At 40.8% G+C, this 23,904-nt stretch overlaps 1 protein-coding gene across 2 annotated transcripts; it reads left to right on the top strand.

Annotated features, from left to right (window-relative positions):
* The first annotated feature begins 999 nt into the window (after nucleotides 1-999).
* On the top strand, nucleotides 1,000-23,120 carry yps (Y-box binding protein ypsilon schachtel). Of its 2 annotated transcripts, none has more exons than XM_019055196.2 (7): nucleotides 1,000-1,244; nucleotides 3,855-3,918; nucleotides 15,955-16,223; nucleotides 19,279-19,427; nucleotides 20,285-20,398; nucleotides 22,020-22,121; nucleotides 23,031-23,120. In XM_019055196.2, exons 1-7 carry the CDS (start codon nucleotides 1,181-1,183, stop codon nucleotides 23,076-23,078), a joined length of 810 nt encoding a protein of 269 aa, XP_018910741.1. In that variant the 5' UTR covers nucleotides 1,000-1,180; the 3' UTR covers nucleotides 23,079-23,120. The 2 variants fall into 2 exon arrangements, with proteins under 2 accessions (XP_018910741.1, XP_018910740.1); XM_019055195.2 differs by having other exon boundaries at nucleotides 19,270-19,427.
* Nucleotides 23,121-23,904: the final 784 nt, after the last annotated feature.

Raw genomic sequence — 23,904 nt, 5'->3', positions numbered from 1 at the left:
TTCATCTTTTTGCATTTAGAAAAATAATCAAAGTACATGAATCACTTATGACTTTTTGAACAGTGAGCTTATGCAAATTAAAATGAAATACAGTATGAATTAAAAACCGTAAGGCACTCTAAGGAGAGCCAAATGAACCCAGGACTATACATTTTAGAAAATCAACCATAAACCTGCTTTTCAAAAAATCAAAAATTACGTAAGAAAGGTCTTGAAAAACCTGCATAGATTTGTTCTTAAGTTTTTTAACACTTTTTTAAACATTTTAAATGTTGGAGAACAACAGTGCCTAGATTTTTAAAAGATTAATTTTAAAGAAATCTAAGGGTATTCATTTTCTGTGAATTTTAAGTATCAGCTTTTCAGTGCTTGCAATGCGCAGTGTTTTTAGTTCTTTTTTTTAAAATTAACACAATTTTTAAAAGTAATTTTAACAGTCATTGCTACTAAGGAGGGCCTTGATGGCTGAAGTCGTAAAATGGGTGACTCTGACTGCAGCACTGCTTATCTCTGATCATGTGGTTTTTCTTTTAAAGGAACCGCATGTACCCACAATTTTTCTTAAAATTCTCTGTGAACTTTTTTCACCCATTCAAAAATAATCTTAAAAACTTTGAAGGAGGTATCTAGATTAAATTTTTTTTTAAAAATGAAACAGATTCAATTTTTTTCAGAAAAACATCAATATTTTCGGCTGCACGCCGATTCCTCCCCCCCCCCCCCCTCCTCATTTACCAACCATCCATCCCTTTTTATCGCGAATTTCGAGGAGGAAACAATACGATACTGCCTGCGAAAAGTGGCGAGGACACACTGTTGCTTTCCAGTGTTTTTGTTCGCCTGATTAACATAAATCATCCTTTCAATGAATAAAGAACCTCGAGGAAACCCAGACAAAGGAGGGCCGAGAACCGTGAACCCTACTATCACGTGTGGTCGCGCGCCAAATTAAATAATTCATTCTACTCATCTGCTACCTGCATCACTGGATTCGTCACGTGATGGTCGATTGGACCAATGGGAGACGAGAGCGGTACTCCCTCCTTTTTGTCCATTGTTGCGTATCGCCCGCCTGCAAGGGGATCGCGGGCTGTGCACGCTGAGTAGGAATTCAACCTAGCTGAAGTGAAGAAGGCGAACATCTCGGCGTGTCAACACCCTTTCCACCATCTAGGACATCATGGCTGACCCGGAAAAGCAGCCCGAACAACCCAAGGCTGTAGGAACTAAGAAGCCTGTCCTCGGTAAGAGAAATTCCACGCTACTAATTCCCTTCTGAAACTATAACAAATCCCGAAAGTTGTCATTGCCCGTAACACCACCATTTTCTCCGACGCCTTTTCATGGCCGCTGTCTCGACCGGCCTATTACAGCATAAGAATGAATTTGTCTTTGAACTTCTCTCTACTGAACTTTCTGAATCCTACCTTTCACCCAGCTTTTGTCAATAATTTTTCATCGATTCGTTATTTGAATGCTTCTCTTCCAATTTGCTTATTTTCACCTGCCCGAAAACGTGACGCGGTGCAGCGAGGCCCCCGTCTATCAGCGTATTATTCCATGCTCACGTTTTGAATTTTAGCCATCGCTGGCTGTCACTCCTTCATGTGGTCAATCTGAAAGTTATTTCTACAGTTTCGATTGTTTCCAGTTCAATTTACTCCTCATTATTTCATTGTACTCCGCCGATGAAACCCATGCGGCGTGCACGGCCATGGCTGCCCGCACCCGGCCTTCAACCGGACGGATCGAAGGCCATTATCTGTACCCAAGCACGTTGGGCGCCTCAACTATCATTTTATGTCTCGATCTGCACTTATTTGCAGTTTTCACCATGATTTCATCTGAATTTTTAAGTGTTGTCGAAGATAGAGTAGTATCTCTCAGCAGTCCTACACATAATTGGCCTCTTGGGGTTTCAGGCCTTTTCCGAAGCCCAATCCCATGCTCATTTTCATGTCACTGTCTGGTGTGAAGCATGCACTCAATTTCTGATGAAACATTTCATCTGATGAGTCTACTAATTCTTTGTATCACCACCTGACCCATATTTCAATGTAGTCACAGTTTTCACTAATTACCGTTATTGAATAGCTAGCATTTTGTTTGAATTGACCCCCAATCTGAATTGTATGTTAGGCTTTTCTCCCAGGGCTCAAAGGTCACATTTTTCAGGGAACTTTAGATTGTGGTTTTTCCCCATTTTGGAAGCGGAGAGTCGAATTGCCAATCGCCATGCTTTTATGGGCCCCTCAGTACATTATTGGATGCTAAATAGTAATGTGACGTAAATCGTTGAAGATTGAATGTTCTGTCGACAGCCGTCCAACCTCCAGGCTCAACAATTATTTGTTATGCGAGTATAGTTGGTCCTTTTCTTTCAACCTGAAGCCACAACAGAACTTCGCCAGCAGTTACATATTTTGTGCTTCGGTAGGTTTGAGATTCTATTCTGATCATCTAACTTGGGAACTATGTGTTTTGGCTTGCAATGCTATGAAGCTATTTGACCACCGTACTAAATCTTAGGGTTGGGTAACGGGACCGCTCAATTTCTTGAAAATTTCCATGAATTCCTCTGTACAGGAGGAGAGTATTCTGTATAAATGTTAAATAGCACTGCCTCGTTCCTCAGCTTCCTCCTAAGAAACAATGTGGGAGTGGAAACATTGGGACACCCTGAATATGATTTCCAAGTCCAGTCATTGATATTATCCCTATTTCATGTGCAAGTGAAAGTCTGCTTTGTTCAACGTAGCTGGTATCACAAGCAGTTCTTCAGTTTCCCTATTGCCCCGTTATGAGTCGTGGTACTATATTTTAACGTCCCGCAAGAAAGTACATCTATCACCATTTCTCGGAGCTTCACCCTGGGCAATGATGTTATGTAATCAAACTTTACCGTAGCATATAAGAGATTATTCTTCTTACTGCACGCCTGTATCATTTTAAAAATATGTGCAAGTTACATGTAGTTGTCTTCAGTTCACCAACAGCGGTTCATTTATTTTCTGCACTCGTAGCACTGCTCAATGTGTTAAGTATTTTAAGCGATTATATGACTACTCTGATGAGTGGTGATTTAGATGAGATCAGAGTCCTTAGGGATCTATGAAGCTTCTTAACAGAAAGAGAATCGTAGGCAGTTGGTTGAAATCTGAGCTCGCTCACTGTGCATCAGGAAGTTTGTCGAGTAGTGGTGTTGTCAGATAAGTTGACCATTGTTTACTTCCGGTTTGCAAGTGCAGACGACCACTTCAGGCCTCTGCACAAAGTAGCGTTCGCTACTATCCACCTTGAAAATATCCGCCTCACAATCGTAATGTTTGTAAACTACTTATCACTTATGATTCGAGTCTGTTATGTTGTTGTGATTTCTGTTCAGCTTAAAATTACAAAGTCACAAGGTTAGAAAGCATTTAAATACTTATCTAAGTTTGTGTTCTCGCCTCTGCAATAGTCTAATGTTTTCATGTGGATAGTAGTGACACGAAAACACTTGCAAACCGAAAGTAAACAATGGTCAACTCTTAAAACCTACAACATTACCTCTAAAGCAGCAGAACTTAACTTGTTAATTCAGCACAATTGGTGATGTTGTATCTAAAGCTATCCTTTTGTCTCAACATTCAAGCATCTATCCATGCCTCAAGAGGGCTTGTGCATCTCAGGCTTGAATTTCTGGGTGTTTGTGTCAAGTGACCTCAAAAGTTTTTAATCAGCTCATCAGTTACGTCTAAGCTTCTAACAGTGTAAGCTAAGATGTATCTCTGATCAATCCTCTCTTTGTGTCAGGGCATATCTTTTTCCCATGTCTAAGTTTTATCATTCACAGTTCTGGTCTTCTGTTACAGCCAACAAGGTCACCGGGACTGTCAAGTGGTTCAATGTCAAAAGCGGATACGGTTTCATCAACCGGTAAGAATCCTAATTTTTATTTGTCCGTTTAATTCTACTTCTATGTAAGCCAATGAAGTCAGATTATTACCATCTAAGGCGGAAAAAGAATGGTGGTCACATTTCAATTTTGGCTGCCATCTTGAAGACTTGTGATGTCAGAAGGGTACGGGTTTTTGAAGATGCAACTTGAGGGCGGACCATGGTGCGCAGTGAGTCAAACTTAGTCCTCCGGCCTCAATCGGCCCATGCACTCGGCACTATTTGATGTCAAGAGGGTCCAAAATATGTCCACCATCCTTTATCCGCCTCGATCGCCATCATCTCACAGATACCTCATCTGACCAGAGACAAGATCAGCATCCTCCCTCATGCATAGGATATTTGTACCTGGTGCTCCTGAAATGAGCATTATCACTTAGTCTGTAGTCATCACGCAGTCCCACAAACTGTTCTCAGTGTACTCCTTTTTCAAGGTGCTTGTCACCCCATCTTATTTGCTCTCGCATCTCAATGTTCAATGAGTCATATGGCAATGTCGAATACTGCATCACAATTTAACCCAGTCAACCCCGATTTCCCTGCTTGTGCTATAAAACCAGGCTTTTCTTCCCTCAGCGGTCTGTAATTAATTGATTTCCAACTTGGTGATCAGATTGGACTGCTTCTTCAAATTGGACATGAAGTTGACGTTTTCCTGCGGACTCCAGAAAAATCCCCTGTTTTTTAAGGAAATTTGGAGAGAAATGAGAACGAGAGGATGGATACCTCTATTTTTTTCAGCTTTTTGTTCTATTTCCGATAAAGCTGACTGAGTTCCTCCAGTTTTACAGCTTCAAGAGGGTGCCCCCAATTCCCGGTTGCTTGATCGAGACGCCTCTCAGGGTTGCCGGCAGTCTGGAAAACTGGAAAAATCAGGGAAAGTTAAGAAATTTGTAACGGCTGAGAAAAGTCTGGTAATTTCTGACACATCCACCAATCACTGGTCCTCCTACTGCTTACCCTCTCTGGTCATATTCAAGGCTAGCCATCTTTCAATCAGCTACTGAATGCCTTTTCCATACAACAAGGAAATTCTGCCAGAAACTAAGCAAAAGTTAGCATATTCAAAGAAAGTAAAAGAGGGAAATTTTGTTTGGAGGTCAAGGAATAGTTAAAGAAAAGCAAAAGTGGGCAGGGAATTTGACTAGAAAATGGCAATCCTGTCTGCACCCTGAAATCCCTCGAAGATTTATAAATTTTTTAGGGTTGCTGACTGTCTAGAAAACCAGGAAAGCCATGGAATATTTTAAGGTGCGTCTAACACCACTGAGTGAAATTCTGAGGAACAAAATGAAAATGAAAGCTTTACGGGAAAGTCAGATAATCCAAACATTTTGGAGTAAGGTAAAAGCATGAGTAATCAGGGACTTTGACGATTAAGAATTAAAAAATTATGGCAACCCTGAGGCTTCCGAAACCGCGCGTGCAATTTTAAAATTGAAGTAGACTTGTCTCCCTGACGAACGGCTTTGAGAATCATAGACGTAGTTTTCGCTGCGACTCAGGTCTAAATTTTAGGAATCACGGAAGATTGACACCTCCTTTCGTGTCCTCCAGAAACGACATCGCGCACGAATTCGGTACTGCCGTGCCGAGGAAAAACGCCGTATGAACATTCGAGAGTTGCCACATTTTCTTCAATACAATGTTTAATTTTGAGGAAAGTTATGGATATTTCTCCTTTACATTTTCAGAATCCTTAGGTGAAATTGCGATCAAAATTATCTTTATGAATTGGGAGGAATATATTCATAAGTTACCAGGATATTCGCGTTTTATCAAAGGAAATTGGGCAATGAAGGTTCATACGTCGTTTTTCCCTAGCACGGCAGGGTAGGGCCAGGCACGCTGCCGTGCTAAGGAAAAACGCCGTATGAACCTTCAGGCGTTGCCTAATTTCCTTCGGCAAATCACGAATTTTCAAGAAAATTTGTAAATATTTTTCCTCCTATTTTTCAGATCATTTTGTTTGCAATTTCACCTGAAGTTTCTGAAAATTTCTAGGAAAAATATTCGTAACTTTCTTCTAAGGTAACTATTTTCCGAGAGGAAATTTGGCAACTCTCAAATGTTCATTGGCGTTTTTCCTTAGCACGGCAGGGTAAGGCCAGGCACGCACGTGCGTCTTGTTTTCGGAAGGTGCGACGGACGGCGCCGGCAACAGAGGCGCATCTGGGAGTCATGGCGTCCGCGGCGGGAATGGAGCCGGGAAGCTTCGCCGGCCGCTGGATCGGGAATTCTTCCTTGCGTCAGCTTATTGCGTCTTTCAGAGTTTTCGGCCCCGTGCCTCCCCCCCCCCCCCCCCCTTTCATAGTTCGTTCGCGGGTTCGGGGCCTCCCTTCGTCCCCCCCGCGGGAGTCGAGTCATTGACTGGAGCCAAGGCCCGGACCCCCCGTGCAACCTTGAGAATCCATTCTTGGTTTTCCTTCGTTGTACTCGGAGGAGCCATTGACTTGCCGGCCGGCGAGTCTGGTCCGAGTTGGGGCCCGGGAAACCGGAATTTTCGCGCCGGACTCCAGCGTCCGTCGTGTGGCTCGACTGTTGAATCGTTATCGAATGAACTTGATCGATATATAGCGTTGTGAAGAAAAGGAGTTATCGATCAAGGTCGATTCAATAATCGGTCCGCTGCTGATCATTCAACAACCCCATCGGAGATGAACTGCATTGTGCGCCGGTGATTATCTCGGCTCGCCGTAGTAAGATTTTCGGTGAGGATTTTTTTCGCAGCTTCCGGCATCTTTTATAAGAAGCGGGCAATATTCTGTCATTCTTTGAACAGTTCTCCTCATTGGCTCATTGGCATCTTGCGTTGTGGTCACATCCAACCCTTCGCACCTTTGTTAGGCACCCAACAAGTTTTTACTACACGGAGGATAACCACGTGTATTCGGCATTTACGGTGCTTACTAGGATATGTATTCCCACTTGGGAGACATTGTCACCTCGGAAACTGCCCAACTCGGAAAAATTGGAAGTTTCATTCTATCGTGGAGAAATAGTTTTTTAGAGTCACGCCCATCTTAGCTTTCATTTTTATTTTTTACATCTCCAACGGGAAAGGTCCCAAAATGACTCCGAGGGATTGGAAGTTCTGTTAGTTTTTTAAAAGCGAACACTCCAATGTTAAAGAACGTTTATATTGAATCATGTATGGTCTGAAAAGTCTTATAACTTTAGATACTGAGCTCTTTTTTGAAATTCCATAACATGCGTCTAAATTTTTTTTTTTCCATCATCAAACATTTTTCAGTTTTGAAACTGTTTCCAAATCGAACATTTTCGGCTGAACTCTGTCGAATTCGTTTTTTCGATTTTTCTCCTTTTTTTGAAACTAGTGAAATAAGTATTTTTGAATCCCACGTGGCAACGCCTTCGACACGCCTAATAAATGTCCCTCCCATTATTTTCTTCTTCTTTGGTCTATTTCATCACACAGCACAGGTAGGATGGGGTGCTATTCCCAAACTTGTCGCTTATCTCATCTCAAGTATGAGAGAGTACTTTATTTGCATTTGTCTCGGTAGCGCCTCGTTACATCGATTCGTCTCCCTTCCGTTTTCAGGGTTGCCGAAATCGACCCGAGTCTCATTTTTTTTTCTCCCCTCACTCTTCATCCGCGGAATTGAACGTGCACATCTGTGCACACCTTCTCCTAGATCAATTTAGTGTAGTATTGGTGGGAAATTGGTTTCGTTTTATACGATAAAGAATGTCGCTATCTTGAACCAAACTGACCGTAGACTTCATAAATCGACCGTGGTGTTGACATCGATGGGAAATGGGTTGGTTTTTGGACGATGTCCGTGAAACTTGAAGTAGGTGTAGTTGGGTAACTTGTGGTAATCCTGCCGTTAACGTAACGACGCGCTAACGTTAACGTCGAAACGTGATCCAAACCGACCACAATCTCTTAAAATGTTGTAGTATCAAGACCTTGTAGAGATATAGATTCATCAGGGGACGGGTGCTCTGAAGCGGATACCTCTGCTCTCTTTGCTCAAAGATAATTATTTTTTTTTTAAATTTTCCGATCCCTGTGGAGTTCGCCTTGAAGAAAAAGACGAAAGTTGGAAAAGTAGACACCTCCTTAGAACCAAATAAATTATGTTTTTCAAGAAAAGGCTGTAGGAAATGAGAGGAAATGAAATTCGAACCGAGATGAGCTCAGAGGTTTTGTTCCGTCGTAAGACTATGTTTAGGACGAAGTTCGACGACTGTCATCGCCATCAAAAAAAAATTTATCGACTTGAAATTTTTGAAAGGAGATTTACGGCTGAACTTTATTCCATTCAAAACTTATTTTAATTCAAATTGTGAGTGGATGCTCTCTGATCATTCTCTGTCTACTTGTTTAAAATACTATAGACATCCAGGGACTAAGGGTCACGAATATGACAACACCGTGAATCGTTGTCATCTTTTCGAGTGGAGGGCTCAAGCACGTAACAGTACACAAAATCTCTTCAGTGGCATAACTCGCTGAATGACGTGATTGTGAAACGGCGTTTTATCTGTTCCATTTTGAAGTCAATGATTCCTCCGAAGTCGTGGAAATCCGCTGTCGAAAACTTTTTTTCCCCGCCTGTTACCCCCTCCTCTCTCCACGTTTACCGCCTGTCGAACAGGTGTCGATCCTAATTAAATTGTTTTCCACGTGGTCTCCAGGCATGCCTAAGAACATCGCTATTTGAACACCGGAAGGAGTGGAGTTCATTTTCGTAGGTTTAAATATTTCGCTGAGATTTTTTCTGAATTCATCATCTTAATTGAATCAGTGAGAACGAAAACGCACGAACTCGGTAACTCAAAAATGCTCAATTTTCATCGAAGACTGTCAATTTTCATTAAGGTCTTTGAAGTTAGCGCATCTGTTTCAAGCTTAAATCAAGAACCAAGCCTCTTAATTTGAGCGGATTTCCTTTTGATTTAAGCTTGAATCTGATTGAATCAAGAGTCCTTTTCCTTGTCAAGGTTTTCAAGAGTCTGGACTCTAGATCCAATGTGTTATTACTTTCTCGCTCCCCTAGGGTAGAGAGGAAGTATTGTCTTTCCAGTGTACTTACTATGAACAGTGCTCTGCTTTCATCGGGTGCCATGCGCCAAATGCGTCTTAAAATGGGACTTTGTTGCCTAAAACTAGAAATGGGGGGGGGGGGGGGAGGGAGGGAGGCTAGGCCATCGTGGCGCCTAAAAAAGTGGACGGTATTGCGAAAACGAGAGGAGCGCCCGTCTACTTGTTTTCCCGTCCGTCAAATTTGAATTGAGTCACCTCGATCATGTTCGTTCGATGCGCGGTGCTGCCTTGTTGGCGCGTTGGATTTTACCGGGGTGTTCGCATGCGAAAGAGTCGCTATTGCTGTCAGACGACCTTGATTTATGGCGCGAATCTGGCGCCCTTGACACGGATTCGTCACTGAAACTGCACAACCACCTATTCGACCTAAAATTGACGCCGCAGGATCAGGGTGTTCTTGTATTCAGCATCTTCCACTTTTTTCGAGATTCATCTGCTCTGGTGAAAAAGACTTTTCTAAAGCCTTCTGCGGCTTCGAAGAACGACTCGAATCTCTGTTCTTTTCAAGCTAGAGCAACTCAACATTTCAAGGTGATTCCAGAAAAAATGTTCAGAACATGCTTCATTTTATCGGAAAATTCTGATAAGTGTCGAAAGCTCAGCTCTTATAATAGTGTGGGATCCCCACAAGCAAGGTGATTTGTGAACGGAAGTCCCTAGGTGTAACTAAAGTTTTGTTGGTTTTTGTTTTGCGAGAAATTATGAACAGTACACCAAATCTCAAACTTGCAGAAGAAGAGAATCAGTATATTTTTGCACTTTTAGGATGACGTCAGCCCAGCAGTAATTACCCCAAATCAATCAGCCATAATTCGGCGAATTGCGTGCGCTTAGAAAATTGCTTAAGCAATCAATTCTAGGCCGAATTCAGTCGGTTCTCACGTGGAGGTGCAACATCCATTGATGAGTCCAAACCGCACCACCGACCAATCTAAAGCGCTGAGCCGGACTTAGTGCAGTCGAAACTCCTCCTAAGTGTCTTTAACTCCGGAGGGAGGACCAACAAAATTCGGCCCCTGAATTTAACTTTTTACCTCTGACGATTACGTTGCTTAGATCGTTGGCGCGGGATCTCTAGAACATATTCAGGGTGTCTACAGGTCCCGGAAGTCCTGAAAAAGTCCGGAATTTGCATGACCAGTCCCGAAGTCACGAATAAGTCCGGAAATTCAACTCTATGTCCCGAAAAATTTAAAAATTCACGGTTTTCGCGAGTACAAGTGCAGTTCTCACGTAGAAAAGTGTCCCCGATCATACATACATATCATGGATTCCTCTAGCCATCAGCAATTTTCACGAGGATGGACTCGATTTTTATTTAAATTAGCAGTAAGTGTAGACCCTGACTTGACAAAAATACTCCGAGGGTCCATAAAAAGTTCTGAAAAGGTCCTGAAATCGGTTTTCAAATACCTGTAGACACCTTGCATATTGTCTTGGACGGAGATGATGCTGAATGTTGAGCAGCCGTATCATGTTCCGTTCCGTTTCAGCCTGGGCACAATGGTGGGGGGGGGGGGGTGTTAGTAGGTGCGGGGATGCTGTGTTGTGTACTCCGGGGTTGCGTCCCGGAAAATCAATGAAAACGCAATTGCACATCGAATCGGACCCAACCGGGCGCCCGTTCGCACCGCGCGGTCAACGACCGTTTTCCCGTGCCAAGTCTCGAAGTTTATCCTTCTCACGGTCGACGCTTTTCCACTTAAGGGTAGAATAATCCCCCGCCCTTCGGGGGGGGGGGGGGTGCCGAGCCCCCTCCGTGTCGCTTCTCTCCGTGCAGTTCTTGGTCACGGCGATTGAAACATATTTTGATCATCAAGTGGACCACATTTTGAAATTTGGTACTACGGTTCCTGGCCAAGGGTAGAAACTACGTACGTATGTGCCTTTAGTTTTCCTATGCACACAAGGGGCCGACCACAAATTGAGACACCCTTTTTTCAATTTTTCGACCCCCCTACCTCGCCGTATCCACCGCCATGCCCCCCTCCAAAAATTACGTCATCCTTAGCGGACCTCCCCCCCCCCCCTTTTTTTTTTAGAGAAAACTAAGCAAATCGACGAAGATCAGTAGATATAGTCTGCAGCGTTAAGAACATGATTAATTGGACTGCATTTTGCAATATGGACCTATAAATTCTGGCTCATCTGAAAAAACACTTATGTGCATAGGAAACTAATGGCAGATACGTTGTTTTTAAACCGGGCCGGAATTTATAGGTCAAAATTGCAAAATGCAGTCCAATTTATCTCATCTAGTAAAGTTTAAATGCGTTAAGTAATCACGTTCTCTGTCGAAGAAGAGAAAAATTGATCATATGAATGAGGCAACGTAGAAGACTGATTCCGGTTAAACCCGCTGAACTGATATTCTCAGATTTGCAAGCTCGATCTATTCGTAAGAGTTCAAAAAGTGTATTTTTTTTTATAATCTCGCATCATCATGACTACTTTGATACCTTCCGTTCCAGGCTTAGAGTCACTATTTCTTGTTATCATTCATGATATAGTGCTAAAGTCGCTGGTAAAGTAATGTTTTCTACAATATGCTCTATCTGAGTCAATTTTTTACTCAGTGGACGCCAAAGTTGAATACAATTGTCAAATTAGACGGAATTACATGATCGAAAGAGACAGTGACACTTACGCGGTTGTTACTTTCATCCCCCTATCCTTTCAACAGACCCTGTTGAGCAGCCGATCTAAAACTATAACCTCATGGCCCATCAGCCTATCCAATTCCTATTGCCTTCCGTTCCAGGCTTAGAGTCACTATTTCTTGTTATCATGCATGATATAGTGCTAAAGTCGCTGGTATAGTAATGTTTTCTACAATATGCTCCATCTGAGTCAATTTTTTACTCAGTGGACGCCAAAGTAGAATACAGTCGTCAAAGTAGACGGAGTGACATGAACGAAAAAAAACTGCAACACTAAAGCGGTTTTTACCATTTTCCCCCCTCCCCCTCGTTTCAACAGACCCCCTGTTGAGCAGCTGATCTAGAACCATGACCTCATGGCCCATCAGCCTATCCGATCCCTGTTGACGAGGATGTTGGGTGTCGATAAATGCTTACGTAGGGGATTGCATGTCCTAATCGCATATTTCATTATTTCATGCAGCTCGTTTTTCATTACACAGCAACAGTCATCGTTAATCGGTTAAGTGCTTTGCGGGTCTTGAGGTCAAGGGCACACAAACGCCAACAAGCAGTAAACCCCATCGTTACCCCCATTTTATGTATGAAACTATGGAATGATCAGTTTTTTTTAACGTTATCGTTACCGGCCATATAAGGATAGCAAGGTGGAAGGAAAAAAAAAATTTCATTCATTTTTCAGGCCCTCATGGAAAAATGTTTTTACTCACGGATGAATTGAATTACTTTTTGCCATAAGGAGTCACTACCCCTGGCTTTTCTATAAAATCACTCTACTGCATAGGGGAACCAATGGCATATATGTTGTTTCTAAAATGACCCAGAAATAGTGGTTCCTTATTGCAAAATTTAATCCAATTCACTGTGTATTCCATTCCAGTCTAGAGTCACTACATTCTTGTATTGTGCATGATGTAGTGCTAAAGATTCTGGTAAAGTAACTTCGTCTATAATATGCTCTATTTGAGTCGAATTATCGCTCAGTAGACGCCAAAGTAGAATACAGATTATTATCCAACTATCAGGTTCGAAGGTTTCGAAATCGTTGACAATTGCTCAAATATTTTGCGTTTCGTACGATTTGTAAGCAATAATTATTTTGTAGTACCTAAACGTTCGTTAAAAAGTCCAGTCTCTAAGGCGCGTCTTGGTTTGAGAACGCATTGAGTCCAGGCCAAATAAGTTTACGCACTTCTAGAGTGGGACAGAAGATCCGCCATCTTGATTCTGCCATCCACTTTACACGGAAAAGCTACATCCAAAAGGTATCCTCTGTCGCAGTTTAGAAAAGTGTAAACTTTTTGCGTGGACTCTTTGCCTCTTCGATTTTTTTGATGACTCAACAAAACAACATTGAGGACCGGAAAAATCCTGGATACATCCGGAAACCAACATATTTTTTTTTATTGTCAAAATACGGGAGTCTGAAGGTATATCCCTCCATTCCGTTTCTGAAGAGAATTGACGGGAAATCTGTAAAAGCAGTCAATGAGAGAATGGGGGGGGGGGGGGGGTACTTACTTAACCCGTATTATTACTAAGCGATCCCAAATCTATCATCAATATTGAGCCATCGACTGATAGTGAATCTGAAAAGGCACGCAAACCTGACGCATCTTCAAGGCGAACTTCGAGCTGTAGCGGAATTCGTCCGGTTTCAGCAAAGGCAACGCAATGCATCGCTGTCTCAGTTGAAGGGTTGCCAAAATTCCATCCATTTGAATTGAGTCGTACCTGTATACACCAAGCCATTCTTCTTAACCTTATCGCATCGTGCTATTAATTCGATCTCGTTAGGTCTTTTGCGGCAAGAGACTGATAAAAGTCGTTTTTAAAGCAATTACCGAAAGCCGTAATAACCCGCAGTGATTTCTAGTATAGAAGCGTCGAAGTTATTATCATCTGCCTGCGACCTTTTTTTCTCCGGTTTCCTCGCTTGTCCTGGACAGAATTAACTGGAACGATCCTAACTACATTAGATGTTTCCCGATTTTCTTTAATGTTCTACTACTTTTTAAATAGATAACTAAGCAACGCTGAAACTTCAAATTTGGCGAGAATACTCTTCATATCCTAGGGCCTTGTCTTGACTAGCGAAGTTTGGGCGAATCAGCTCTACGAACCGGGGGACGTAATAGCAAGCTATATTCTGCCGTGCTAAGGAAGAACGCCGTATGAACGTTCGAGAGTTGCTAAATTTCTTCCATTAAAATGCGTCGTTTTGAGGAGTGATATGAGTAGTTTTCCCTGAAATTTTTAGGTAATTTAGATCTGATGAGAAATAAAATTCCCCTATAAACTTGAAGGAATATTTGCTCAAGTTTCCCAGTTAATTAGTATTTTATTGGAGGAAATTTGACAACGCCTGAAGGCTCATACGGTGTTTTTCCTTTGCACGGCAGTATTATTGAGGAACAAGTAGATCACATTTTGCAATAAGGAACCAATATCTCTGGCTCTCCTTTAAAAGCACATATCTGCATAGGAAAACCAGGCACGTATGTTGTTTCTAAAATGGGCGAGAAATAGTGGTTCCTCATTGCAAAATGTAATCCAAGTTATAGCGAAGGCCTCAGGTAAATTAACAGAAAAAAGGCCTAAAGAAGTTAAGTTCAATGTCAAAATAAAAGAAAGAAACAAAACACGGTAGAACTTCCCCGTTTACGGAGTGCCTTCCGCGGCGTGCGCTCCAATCGGGTTGTTACGTAGCGTCACTGACCTAGGCTAACGACGGCGTAATCCCAGGATCCCGGGACGGCGTTATTCGCTGCCAATCGTTGCGAGTCGCGGCTTTTCGCTTTCGTCGGCGCTCCTTTTCCTCATGGGCGACGACGAGGAAAGCGAAAGGGAACGCGAGGAACGCGGTCCTTTGCCGGAGCCGAGACGGGGAACGCGGCAACGCGGGGCGGACCCGGACGAGGTGACCGAGGTTATTGACCCGACGCCGGGCGGCGCGGCGCGGTGCGGCGTCGTCGGAAACCCCCGGTCTCGGCTGCACCGGCGACCGTGCACCCCTCGCTTTTGGAGCGTCGCCTGCGCCCCCGGCCCCACCCCCTCCCGCCGGGACCCGAGGAACTTCCCCGAAGTGCACCGAGTCAGCCCCGTTCCGTCTGGCCCGCCAAATCCCGTCTACCCGCTATTTTTATCCCCCCGCCGCCCCTGGCCCGACGTCGAGCGCGTGTCTGCGAATCCTCCGTCCTCCAGGTCGGCTCCGACTTGACTCGGTTGATGCACCGAACTTTTTGGAGCCTTGACTCCAAGTGGTACTGATCTTTTAAGGGCGGTCCGGAAGTACTGAAAAGGTGCGAAAATTCCGAAGAAGGTCCGGAATTTTTCTCCTTCTTTCGTCATTTTTGTCGCATTTTGAGCGAGGAATTCTAATTTTTGAAATTTTTCACATTCCGTCAAATGAGGGTACTGAAAAAGAACTGAATTTTTCCGTTTAGAAGGTACTGAATTTCTTGGGAATGTACTGAAAAAGAATTGCAGAAGTAGTGATTTTGGGGCAGCCTGAATTAATAGACATCCTAAACCAGGGTGTCTACAAGTCCGGAAATAGTACTGATTTTTTAAGGGCGGTCCGGAAGTACTGGAAAGGTGCGGAAATTCCGCAAGATGGTCCGGAATTTTTTTCTTTTTTTTGTCATTTTTGTCGCCATTTGAGCGAGAAATTCAAATTTTTGAAAGTTTTCGCATTTCGTCAAATGTGGGCACCGAGAAAGAACCGAATTTTTCCGCGAAGAAGTACTGAATTTCTTGGAAATGCACTGAAGAAGAACTGTAATACATTAAGTAGAAAGAAATTTAAGGAAGGGGGAAAGAGAGTCAAGGAATGAAAATATTTTGTAGAACACTGCCCTTCTTTTTTAGGGTACTATGGAATAATAGGATCGCATTCAGCAAAAAGGAATCAGCGTGGTTTTAGTGTTTTCAAAATCGTGCAACTTCTTTTTAAAATACTAAATATTCATGTACAGTTGTAAAAGTCACACAATCATGTTCCCCTAAAATTAACGATTTTTTGGTAGGAAAGCAAAAACTATTTGCTATTCTGGGAGATTTGTTGGCTAATTATGTAGAAGCAACATTTTAACAACACTGCAATTGCGCTGGTTCCTTTCTGCCAAATGCAATCCAATTGTCAACAACCTACGATTCCTTTTAACTGTGTGCCAATTCTATGAAAACTTACGAAAAGTGAGTGTTTATGTTTTTTTTTTTTTAAATTTTGACCATCTCTAAGTGTCTCTCTGACCACTCTATTTTTCTCTGTTTCAGGAGTGACACGAAAGAAGATGTCTTCGTGCACCAATCTGCTATTGTCAAGAACAATCCCCGCAAAGCCGTAAGGAGCGTGGGAGATGGCGAAACCGTTGAATTTGACGTCGTTGCCGGTGAGAAAGGCAATGAAGCTGCTAACGTGACTGGACCCGGTGGTGAAGCCGTCAAAGGATCCCCATACGCTGCTGACCGCCGCCGTAACTACCGCAGCTGGTTCTATGGAGGACGAGGACGTGGTCGTGGCGGCTATGGACCACCAAGAGGAGGTATCTATCTAAGCCAATTGTCAAAACCCCCGATTTTCACTCTAGAGGCTCGTGTTGGTAAAAAAGGATGAACAGAGTTGCCACAGTCAGGGAAAACTGTGAAATGTCAGGGAATTTTGAATGAGAACTTGCTTGAAAATGTCAGGCAAAATGACGAAATGTGAGGGAAAAATTGTGAAGTCACCATTATTTGCTTTCTAGAATGGATTTGAAGTTTCGACTAACAAATTTTGCTTGAAAACTAGTTCATATTATGTCTTTTTAACCATCTGGCATAACCTCAATTGAATCAGAGCGAAAACACACCAACTCGGTAACCTGAAAATGCTCAATTTCCCTTAAGGTTAATTTACTGAAAGGTCATCGCAGCTAGCACATCTGTTCCAACTTGGACCTATGAAGTGTCAACAAGTGCTTGTCTTTCGGCTAGCAAAAATCTTTTTCTAAAACTAACTTCTTCACTTACTGTGCAGTTCAGCGTGTGTCTTCATTATTTTAATTTTTCGGAGCTGGTGTGTTTTTGTTCTCACTGATCCAATCGTCAGGGAATTTTACAAAAGTGTGATGGGGAAATCAGCGGAATGTCAGGTAATTTCATTTTCTACATTCTTTGGCAACTCTGGATGAAATGAAAGACCAAAACGCTGAAAATCAGGATATTGAAACAATGAATTATCTTCATGATTATTAGGCTCTAAGGACACACTTTTTTCGGAAAGGAAATTTAGGATCTGTATGAAAACGATTGCACTTAAGGTTTGAAGTTCAGGGAATAAGTTGATGAAAGTCTCCAAGGTACTGACAATAGTTTACTTGATGATGAAATGGATGGTCCGACTGAGTATTCTGTAGGATGGACAGAAATTGTGAGAACGCTCTGAAGGTATAGAATCGTCAGCGACTTTGAGGATTGAAACTGTCGTCTTGATAAGACAAGAAATAGCCCTGTCTTAACCATGCTTAATACCGCATTTCATTGCCTGTTACTGTTGCTGTAAACTCCCCTTATCGGCAAGCAGATAGTGAAAATTCTTTTGTCGGTCGATGAATCTAATGGTATTGACCCCCCAGCAACTACGATTTTATACTAAAGTATTTTTCTACTGCCTAATGATTAAATGTTCTGTGCACCACTCTGAGTATTTCTGAGGATAAACAGAAACCCATTATTCTCCTGAAGGCAATGACTTCAGTAGGAAGATACTGTTTACATAGTTCAGCCATTTAATTTGCAAGAGCCTTAACGAAATAAAATTAAAAGCCCCTTATCAATTTTTACCTAATGATTATATGTTCTGTGCACCACTCTGAGTTTTTCTGAGGATAAACAGAAACCCAATTTTCTCCTGAAGGTCAAAAATTTATGAGACAGTATTAATATTGTGATCAGTAGATAATTCAGCAGTATCACCTCTCCAGCAACTATGATATCATGTTCAAGAATTAATTTACTACCTAATGATTAAATGTTCTGTGCACCACTCTGAGTTTTTCTGAGGATAAACAGAAACCCATTATTTTCCTGAAGGTAGTCTAAACTTCAACAGAAAAGATGTCAGAAATGCGCTAATTAATTTACAAGTTTCTCACCAAATCTAAATCGAAAGCCCTTAATCGATTTTTACCTAATGATTAAATGTTCTGTGCACCACTCTGAGTTTTTCTGAGGATAAACAGAAACCCAATATTGTCCTGAAGGTGAAGACATCAATAGAAGTTATTCCAGAGATGAGCTAATTACTTTATAAGTGCCTGAGATCTTAAATTTGATATGATACAGGGTAGCTACAGCAATATACGGTCAGTTTTCTTAGGTGCTGTTAGAATCCAGCCTTGATTTACTGATTTGAACTTATCAGACAAAAGAGGGACAAACCTCAGCTTGATGAATTGCTGCCGCAAAACATCTTTTAATACGATTTGCAATTATAACTCAATAAAAACCTCACCGAAACGAAATCATAAGCGTTTAATTGATTTTACCTAATGATTAAATGTTCTGTGCACCACTCTGAGTTTTTCTGAGGATAAACAGAAACCCATTATTTTTCTGAAGGTAACAACCATAGCAGATGATATCGTTTCAGAGATCAGCTAATTACTTTATGAGAGTCTCTCCGTAATCCCATTACTATTCATTAATTGTTACCTCATGATTAAATGTTCTGTGCACCACTCTGAGTATTTCTGAGGATAAACTGAAACCCATTTTTTTTCTGAAGGTAACAGGGAGAGAAAAAGATGACAAAGAAATGGATGAAAATTAGGGCTTCATACAATTGATCAAGTTTTAGATCGTAATTTTTCTTTTCACCTAATGATTAAATGTTCTGTGCACCACTCTGAGTTTTTCTGAGGATCAACAGAAACCCATTATCCGTCTGAAGGTTCTGAATACTAAAACATGTTGTTTGTCAGTAATTTTGCTTATCACTGCAGTAGTTAAATTTTGTGAATTTAACACATCTGATAATTTCAAGTATTCTTAGCACCGCTAGGAATAGGACTGATATAAAATACAAGCCCTGCTGAAGTTCACTTTTGATGGTTTTAAATGCCCCATGATTATTTTTAGCTGTGCACCAGATCTGACATTCATGATGTCATAATTATGCTGCATGAGGGCTGTTTAAAGTTAGAATAATCTTTGCTGAACGGAATTAGCTATACCTGTTCTTTACTGAACAAAAACTAGTTTTTGTTCCCATTTGATTTTGTTGAATGCCTGATGATTATTTTTAGCTGTGCACCAGATCTGACCTTCCTGATGCCACAATTATGCTGCATGAGGGCTATAAAAGTCTGTGTAGTGTTATTATAATCTTTGTCCAATTGCATTCTTGTTGACGATATTATATCACTGAAGTAGAGAGTAGCTGATGATCAGATTGATTCAACCCGACTATCTGGAAAGATATCTGAAAATATCTAATTTATAAAGACGACCAAATCAGCCGCAATGTAATTTTCTATGAAGGAACAAGTTTCACAATTTGAAAGTGATATCCTTTTTCTCGTGACACATCAGTTATCACGCCCACTGTGGATTTTTCAGGTTATGAGAGCGAGGGCAAAGGTGACGACGGTTCCGGAAACGAAGGAGGTGGCCGACGCTACAGACCACGCCAAAGGTATAACAACTACGGCGGCTACCGCTCTGTTCGCCGACCATACAACAGAGGAGATGGGCAGCCTGGCGAAGACGTAAGTCTATAACCTCTTTTGCTCATTTCTGGGTCTAGGCCATCCATTTTTATTCATTTTCATCGGACTTAATGCTCACGTTTCACTCTTTTGCCAGGAAACATACTGAAATGAAGTGGTAGAGGATGTTTCAAAAGAGCTCTCGGTGAAAACTCGTTGTCAACTGTTGAATGATTCTATTTTTGTGAAATTTCATTTTTCGTTTTTTATTCTCACTATAAGCATGGTTCATGCAGCAGTGGAAAGTGTAAAGGAGGTCCTGGAAAAGAAGAGAAAATTAAAGTTGGAAATTTTACTCTTTACAAGTTGTAAACGGTAATTCCTCGCCGTTGAGAAGTATCAAAGCATTTGATGTCTAATAGATTGCTTGGATAAGTTGTTAGTCCCAGATGAAACATTCCAAGAGAATCAAAGATATCGACTAGGACCCCTATTCCTCGTAATGCAAGAGATTGTAATGCTTCACCTCACCAACGCACAACTGTTCAAAGCTAACTGTTGCTATTAACCTTGACCAAAATGCAAAACTGACTGTATTTTCATTGATAAAAGTAACAATACAGGAAATTAACTATTGAACGTTTCAGAAAAAATTGAAAAATCTTCCAGATTTGTTAAGGATTGCGTGATACTGCCTTAACCATGGAGAAAGACTATATACATAATCCCAAGTCTCCCCTTTTGAATAGAGGAAGATTGTGAAATCTGTCCATTATAATCAAACCATGGGTAATTTTACTGGGGAAAGGCGCTCAGTGCCTGTCAGCCTAATTCTGAGACAAGCTTCTTTTGTCGAGGAAGGGAAAATTTTATCCTTATGTGTCCAATGTTAACCTGAGTGAATTTTCTGTTAACAGCAAGACAGAGCGATACAGGGTGGAAGAGGAAGAGGAGGTCCCCCACGTAGATTCTTCCGTCGTAACTTCCGAGGAGGACGCCCCCCATACCGTCCACGAAGTGAGAACATGAACGTAAGTACTACTGTTGTTTAGTCATTTTACTTGTCTGTGCTTCCCTTGTTTTCTATCTAAAGGAGCCTAGATAAAAAGGGTAGATGATAGCTGACACTTCATGATCATTTTTCCATGATTTTCACCACATCTGAATGAAATAGCCCCAGAAGTAACCCTCTATTCCTTGATTTCTGTCTGTTTCTTTCTTCTTATTCCTGTTCTTGAAGAAGAAGTATTCAGATTCATACTTGATCATCAATTATAGTGAAGCAAACAAAATTTGGGGTCAGGTTACGGATTGTGGATCAAATGCTGCTGCCTTCGTTCAGATGAGGTTTTGTTGCACTACTTCAAGCATGATGTTTTCACTATTTTTCCATGATGTCTTTCGAGTGCAGTGAAAAACCCGTTTAGAAATGTTCAAACTAGAGTGAGCATATTCTTTTGAGAGACGGTAGTCCTTTTTTTTTTAGGTATTCCAGTCCTCCGTCTTTGATGATGATGTAGAAGCAGGAAGCACAACTTCTAAATGAGGCACTTGAGTGAATAACTTCTTTTAGTTTTACCTTCCTTACTGGAAAGACTGCCTGTGTCGCATATTCAACAAATTTGAGGCACACCAAATCCCTTGCGCTTTAAGTTACAACCTCTATTTCGAAAATCCAAGCTTTTGTAAATTAGATTTGGATTGCTCAATTCCTTCCTTCCTTTGCTTCCTTTAATGATATTTCCCCTCTCTCTCTGTACAGAGAAAGGAAACATCATTAAAGGAAGCAGTACAGCTAGCTCAGGCAGGTTTTAACTAACTTGAAGGAAGGCGGAAAATATCTCAATTTTTTTCCCTCTCTCCTCCATCTTCAATTAAAGCGCTGTGTGAACTCCGATTCTCTCTGATGACCCTCTCCCTGTCATTCTTCAAGCAAGAAAGGCTCCTGAGAATGACTCTTTTCCCTCCCTCACAATCACTTCTGCTATCTGCCGCAAAGTTCCTGGGGTCAACAATTGAATCAGTGAGAACGAAAACACACCAACTCGGAAAAATGAAAATAATTAAGACACACACAAAACTGCACAGTAGGTGAAGAAGTTAGTTTAAGAAAAAGATTTTTGCTGCCGAAAGACAAGTACTTGGAGCCACTCTAAAGGTCCAAGTTGGAACAGATGCGCTAACTTCAATGACCTTTATGTCCAAGTCAACTGTCCTTAATGAAAATTGAGTATTTTCGAGTTACCGAGTGGGTGTGTTTTCGATCTCACTGATTCAATTAGAGATCGGCTTTTAATGAATTAAATACCAATTTTAATTCGTAATTTTTCACCCCTGTTGCTTGAAGGAATTTGATCATTGAACCAGTATTCTCAGGATAGCCAAGTCTTATTTTGACCTTCAGAATTTCCTCTTGAGCCCATGACCCCAGGACAGTCAACTTTATTTTGACCTTCAGAGTTTCTCTCTCAATTGGTTTTATGTCAACCCTACTCATGCACCATTTCCATGAATCTTCTTTAAAGAATGAGACTTGCAAATTACATTTCAAATACTGTCAAAAACTGTTTCTTCCTCCCCAACATAGTTCTGAAGGTACTGAAATTTTGAAACTTTCAATTTTTAATGTATCATCTACTTTGTTCTTTGCAGAATGGTGATGGAGAAGGGAGACCGAGGCAGCCGTACCGTAAACGATTCTCCCGTGGACGAGGCGGAGCACGATCAACATCTGCGGAAGGTGGCAAAGCCAGTGTAAGTATTCGATGATAGTTCATCAGTGATCCCTTTAATTCAGGATTGTATTTAAGTGAATGAGCACCAATTGTCAGATGCTGTTGGCAAGAGGTGTATTTCACTATCATAATGATTTTTTCACGCTCTTTTAATTTACTTCTGGGCTAAGTTAATCCTGTTTAGCCTAAAGGAACCAAGCCACATCAGCTATTGCCAATTTTAATTTGGCAATTTAATTATTTACACGAGAAAGTTTGTGCGAATTTCTTTGACAATTTTAAGGAATTTGCTAAGAACTATGTAGAAAATTCACCTGAATTTGCATAAAAATTGGCACAACCGTTTTCATGTACAAAATTAAATCGCCCTTATTAAATTTGGCCGTAGCTGATGTGGCTTGGTTCCTTTCTGTTTAACGCGGTCCAAGTAAGTCCAAAATTTCACTCTTACTCCTCAGGTATAGATCTAATTCATGTCGATCCAATCTCCTGATAAAAATATCTCTTTGAAGTCAATTGCCAGGCCGCAAGCTGTAAGGAAAAGATTGTAACCACAGAAGAAGGAAAAAGATATGTATTATTTTACTTGTGCATCTTACTGCAATACGGCATCAATATTTTTGCAAAATTAGAATATTGTGTCAATATTTTTGCCAAATTAGACATTCAAAGTATTGTGTAAGAAGACAGTATTGTATCCTATTTTTGCATTATTTAATGCTAAATGTAATTTTTAACAGTCTGAAGTATGATTCTTTCCCTAAACCACACCTATTTCAAGAAAATGGATAACATATAAATCTGCACCCACTTAAATCATTGACAACTTTCCAAAATGACAGAATTGCCAACAACTTTTTTTCTCTCTCTGTGAAGTGTAATTGTCAATCAAATTGTATTAATAATTCTATTTCTATTTTTGTTTCAGGATGCGGCTCAATCTGTTCAGAACACCACCACAGAAAGCAATGCTTAAAATCGTACCTTTAAACCCCTTAAAATAAAACTTTTGATAGTACTCTTTTGTTTCTTTCTTTTCCCATCAAATTAAAAGATGAGCATTTAACAAAAAGGGGACTTGAACTTCATTTTGTGTGTCTGATATGAAAGATAGTTGACATTATTCTTAACACGAAGGGTTTTCTCTAAGAAATACCATCTTCTCTAATAATAAAAAACTAAAAATCTTTGCGTGCACAATTCCTTTTTCGAAACCAACGTAGTGGATATCAGTTTGTGACATCATCGTATTATTTTTTTTACATCGCTTCGGCATTTGCGTAAAAGGCTCTTTTGTACCTCAAATTTTTTTTCATCGTACTTTAATTTTCTAGTCTTTCGAATCTCTGTATCAGTTTTTACAATCCCATCGCGCGACATCCGTTATCGAGCATGTGATTTTAATCATCAAAACAATTTTTTTTTCCCACTCCTATCAAGAATCGACTAAAGGTTTGAATCAAAGTTTGTTTTTACTTCAACTGGAACGACTTAATCTGTTTTTTAATCTTTTGGTTGTTTAAAACACAAATTTGTTTACTTAATTTATTCGCAGTATTGTATAAGAGAAATATTTATTTACTTATTTATTGGCAGTATTGTATGATTTATGTTCTTTTTTTTTACACCTATACATATATATATTTCTACAAATATATATTTATAAAATTTGTAACGACAGTATTTTTATGAAATTAATGTTAAGACTAGAGAATGTTTCTGTGTTTACAAGTTGATCTTGTAACTTGATTTTTTTAATAAAGAGCCTTTTTCTGAATCTCATCAATCCAAAGGTGACGCTT

Source organism: Bemisia tabaci, chromosome 2, assembly GCF_918797505.1.
Source record: "Bemisia tabaci chromosome 2, PGI_BMITA_v3".
Lineage (NCBI taxonomy): Eukaryota > Metazoa > Arthropoda > Insecta > Hemiptera > Aleyrodidae > Bemisia > Bemisia tabaci.
Note: the sequence above shows the minus strand (reverse complement) of the source record. Positions and strands in the feature narration are given on the sequence as shown.